Below are 4,942 nucleotides of genomic sequence, written 5' to 3' on the forward strand. Positions count from 1 at the left end.
GTGCACCAAGCTGTTTGACTCTGATGATATTCAAACGTCGTATTCACAAACATCAGATCAGAAGGAAGTACACGTGGCAGACTACGCTGACTGACAAAAGGAACGTTAAAGCTACTAAAGGCTACGTCAGTAGACACAGCGTGAACAAGGCTCGAGGTAGTTGACAAAAGCGTATAACATTAAATGCAAAGCTGTACGGAACACGCAAAGCATTAAATGCATTCAACGGTCATCTTCTCAACGCCTATAAATATGAAGTTCTGATGAGAAGCAAGGTTAACGATCCTGAACAAAGACAATTCAAATTAACTTGCTGAAACGCTGTTCAATCAAAAGCTCAGAATCTTCATCTTCATCAAAGCTCACTACATTGCTGTTGTAATATCTTAGTGAGATTAAGCTTAAATTGTAAGAGAAATATCACAGTTGTGATTATCGCTTTTAAGAAGCATTTGTAAACTCTTGAATAGATTACATTAAGTTGTAAGGAACTAGAGTGATCAGTTGATCAGTATACTCTAGGAAGTCTTAGCAGTTGGCTGAGCAGGAAGTCTTGGCAGTTGGCTGAGCAGGAAGTCTTGGCAGTTGGCTGAGCAGGAAGTCTTGGCAGTTGGCTGAGCAGAAAGTCTTAGGAGTGAACTAAGCCTAGAGTGATCGTGTTGATCAGTAGACTCTAGAAAAAGTCTTAGGAGTGAACTAAGCAGTTGTTCCTGGAGTGATCAGGTTGTGATCAGAAGACTCTGGAAGACTTAGTTGCGGCTAAGTGGAAAACCATTGTAATCCGTGCGATTAGTGGATTAAATCCTCAGTTGAGGTAAATCATCTCTGCGGGGGTGGACTGGAGTAGCTTCGTTAACAGCGAACCAGGATAAAAATATTTGTGCATTTATTTTTATCGTCCAAGATTTAAAGTCACACTTATTCAATCCCCCCCTTTCTAAGTGTTTTTCTATCCTTCAGCTTCAAACTCTTGTTTTGTGTCAAAAATTGAACCTAAGAATGTTAAGGAAGCATTAACAGATGAGTTCTGGATTAATGCCATGCAGGAAGAACTAGGCCAGTTTGAAAGGAATGAAGTATGGGAGCTGGTACCAAGACCTAAAGGTACTAATGTCATTGGAACAAAATGGGTTTACAAGAACAAGTCAGATGAACTGGGAACTGTTATCAGAAACAAATCAAGGCTAGTTGCTCAAGGATACACTCAAGTTGAAGGAATTGACTTTGATGAAACCTTTGCTCCTGTTGCTAGACTTGAGTCAATTAGATTACTGCTAGGAGTTGCTTGTATTCTAAAATTCAAACTATACCAGATGGATGTGAAGAGTGCTTTCTTGAATGGATACTTGAGTGAGGAAGTTTATGTGGAGCAACCTAAAGGTTTTGCTGATCCAAACCATCCTGACTATGTGTACAAACTAAGAAAAGCTCTTTATGGCCTGAAACAAGCCCCTAGAGCTTGGTATGAGAGACTAACTGAGTTTCTTACTAGTAATGGGTACAGGAAAGGAGGGATAGATAAAACTCTTTTTGTTAAAGATGAAGGAGGAAAGATCCTGATTGCTCAAATCTATGTGGATGATATTGTGTTTGGTGGGATGTCAGACAAGATGACTAGACATTTTGTTGATCAGATGCAATCAGAATTTGAAATGAGCCTAGTTGGAGAATTAACTTATTTTCTTGGGCTGCAAGTTAAACAGATGGAAGACTCAATCTTTCTTTCTCAGAGTAAGTATGCTAAAAACATTGTCAAAAAGTTTGGAATGGAAAATGCTACTCACAAAAGAACACCAGCTCCTACTCACTTAAAATTGTCCAAAGATGAAAAGGGAACTAGTGTTGATCAAAGTTTATACAGAAGCGTGATAGGAAGCCTGCTGTATCTCACAGCCAGTAGACCTGATATTGCTTTTGCTGTTGGGGTGTGTGCTAGGTATCAAGCAGATCCAAAGATCAGTCATATCAACCAAGTCAAGAGGATCCTGAAATATGTGAATGGTACTTGTGAGTATGGAATGCTCTACTCTCATGGGTGTGAACCTATTCTCACTGGATATTGTGATGCAGATTGGGCTGGAAGTGCTGATGACAGAAAAAGTACTTCAGGAGGATGTTTCTTCTTGGGGAATAATCTTATTTCATGGTTCAGCAAGAAACAAAATTGTGTGTCTTTATCCACTGCAGAGGCAGAATACATTGCAGCAGGAAGTAGTTGCTCTCAGCTTGTTTGGATGAAACAAATGTTAACAGAATACAATGTCACACAAGATGTCATGACATTATATTGTGACAACTTAAGTGCCATTAACATTTCAAAGAATCCCATTCAGCATAGCTGGACCAAGCACATTGATATTAGACACCACTACATTAGAGATCTTGTTGAGGATAAAATAATTGCCTTGGAACATGTTGCTACAAATCTTCAACTGGCTGACATTTTCACAAAAGCCTTGGATGCAAATCAATTTGAAAATCTAAGAAGTAAACTAGGCATTTGTCTTTGTGAAGGATTATAGCAATTAATCGGGTGTGGGGCCAACATTATTTCTCTCTCCAAATATTTGCTATCATTACACATTAAAGTGTATTTTCCCCCTCTTTTACAATTTGTCCAAACGGTTTCCATTCCCCCAAAACCTATCTTCAGCACTCACGCTACCTCTCTGTGTCGTTGCATTCACAAACCTTTCCCCAGCATTCCATTTTCTCTCACCGTGTCTCAGAGTTCTCCCTCAAAGAAATCGTCTCCTCCCTCTGAAACAGCATCAGGATCTAGGGCACCCAATGTGGTGAGTGATCAAGATGTTGTGTTGAATGTTGTGCCATTGAACACTGTTCCTGCTACCGATCCTGCTCGTAGTCTACCAAGAAAGATGCATGCAAGAAAATCAACTGGTGGATCTGTTCCAAGAACCTTTTCTGCTCAGGGTAGAGAGGGCTCTGCTTATGTTCACAATGCGATCGCAGGTATTGTCACAAGAATCTTGAATGAAGGGCACAAGGTTGATGGAATATCTGTTCCTCTAGCCCAAATTCCTGCCTCTGAGAACAGTAAAGATGATCAAGATGATCAAGATGATGCTAGCAAAGATCAGGATGATGTTGAGACATCTGTTGATAACAATGATGAGACCCCTGGTGCCAAAGATGTTGAGACATCTGAAGCTATCAATGTTGAAACATCTGGTACTAAAGATGCTAAGATTCTTGAACCTGAGAAAGCTGAAGAGGTTCCTGTTGCTCCTTCTAAAGAAACTCTTAATGAAGGCCCTACTGTGCATGATGTGGTGAATCTGGATGATCTGGATGATTCTATTGACATTGCTAATGATGAGCTCATCTCTAGCATCTCTCATAGAGTCAAGACTCGTAAGGGCAAACAGATTTGTGATCAAGATTTCTCCAAACCTCAAGATACTCATCAAAAGAAGGTCACTATAAAGAAGATCAAGAAGGTCCTTGCTGAACCTTCAACCACTAGGAGCAAGATTGCTATGAAGAAGAGGAAGGAAAGAAGTGTTTCTGCCCCTGAAGACGATGTCTTAAGTGATGTCCCTGACATCACATCAAAGAAGAAGATTGCTGTCACAAAATCTTCCACAAATGTTCGTGATGTTCCCTTGGACAACATTTACTTGCACTATGCTTCAAATGCCAACCAGTGGAAGTTTGTTTATCAAAGAAGGCTGGCTCTAGAAAGAGAATTAGCAAATGATGCTCTGGAATGTCAAGAGGTCATGAAGCTCATCAAGTCTGCAGGTTTGATTAAGACTGTTACTCATTTTTCAAAGTGCTATGAAATGCTTGTGAAGGAATTTATTCTGAATTTGTCTCAAGATTGTGGTGATGGAAGAACTGATGATTTTCATAAGGTGTATGTTAGAAGAAAGTGTATAGATTTTTCCCCTGCTGTTATCAACCTATAACTAGGTAGAGATGCTGAGGCTCAACCTGAGCTTGAAGTAACTGACAATGAAGTATGCAATGTTATCACTGGTGGTAAGGTCAAGAAATGGCCCATAAAGAGTAAATTGTCTGCTAGTCTTTTGAATGGCAGGTATGCCTAGCTGCACAAAATTGGTGCTGCAAACTGGGTGCCTACCAATCACACTTCTACCATTGCTGTTGGCCTAGGTAAATTCATTTATGCTGTGGGAACCAAGACAAAATTTGACTATGGGACCTACATATTTGATCAAACTATGAGGCATGCTGGTACCTCTGCTACCAAGCTCCCCATTGCATTCCCATCCCTGATATGTGGGATAATCCTCAAGCAACACCCTGGAATTCTGAAAAGTAAAGATTCTGTATGTAAGAGGGAGAGTGCTTTGTCTTTTCACTACAAGCTGCTCCAGAGGTCTGATGACATGACATCTGCTGGGACATCACAACCCAGCAAGTCTGTGAACAAAGCCCTTCTTATTGCTGAGCTGAAAGAGACTTGTCAGGAGTTGGACAACAGGAAGATGAAGCTTGAAAAGCTCATCCAAAGTCTTGAGCAGTCTACAGATGATGATCTTGCTGGTGGAAGGGATGGTGACAATATGGATGAAGACAAAGGTGCTGATAGTGGGGCTGAGGAAGAGGATGAGGATGGTGAGGGCTCTGAGGATACTGGGAGTAGTGATGTTGATGAAGAGACTAGTAGCTCAAGTGATGACAATACTGGTGGCTCTAGTGATGGGTCTGATGATTAGCTCTGATTCTGTTTGTGTTTGGCTCCTTTTGTGGCTAAAAAGGGGGAGTAATGGTTGTTTTGGTGGTTTTGGTTTTTTTTGTTGTTGATCTTTTTGGTTGATGGATATGGTTGTATTGTTGTTTTCTTATATTTTGGTTGTTTCCTGGTTCTCCTTGACTATGACAAGTGGTATTCTGTAACAGTTGATTAAATAGATGTTTTCTGGATTTCTGGTGATTAATCAAGCTGGCTGTT

General features: G+C 40.4%; 1 protein-coding gene across 1 annotated transcript; it reads left to right on the forward strand.

Moving 5' to 3' along the window:
* The first annotated feature begins 1,703 nt into the window (after nucleotides 1-1,703).
* LOC131614444 (uncharacterized) lies at nucleotides 1,704-4,706 on the forward strand. The gene is made up of 6 exons (XM_058886026.1): nucleotides 1,704-1,882; nucleotides 2,702-3,057; nucleotides 3,154-3,677; nucleotides 3,798-3,849; nucleotides 3,937-4,010; nucleotides 4,074-4,706. The coding sequence occupies exons 1-6, from the start codon at nucleotides 1,704-1,706 to the stop codon at nucleotides 4,704-4,706; spliced, it is 1,818 nt and encodes a 605-aa protein (XP_058742009.1).
* Nucleotides 4,707-4,942: the final 236 nt, after the last annotated feature.

The sequence above is a fragment of the Vicia villosa genome, linkage group LG6, assembly GCF_029867415.1.
Source record: "Vicia villosa cultivar HV-30 ecotype Madison, WI linkage group LG6, Vvil1.0, whole genome shotgun sequence".
NCBI lineage: Eukaryota > Viridiplantae > Streptophyta > Magnoliopsida > Fabales > Fabaceae > Vicia > Vicia villosa.

Excerpts from the sequence above, each read along its gene's own strand:
- LOC131614444 (XM_058886026.1), top strand. The coding sequence starts at position 1,704 with ATGGAAGACTCAATCTTTCTTTCTCAGAGTAAGTATGCTAAAAACATT. Across the intron at positions 3,678-3,797 it reads ATGCCAACCAGTGGAAGTTT|TGCTATGAAATGCTTGTGAA; the intron begins GTTTATCAAAGA and ends CATTTTTCAAAG. Across the intron at positions 4,011-4,073 it reads ATGTTATCACTGGTGGTAAG|CTGCACAAAATTGGTGCTGC; the intron begins GTCAAGAAATGG and ends AGGTATGCCTAG.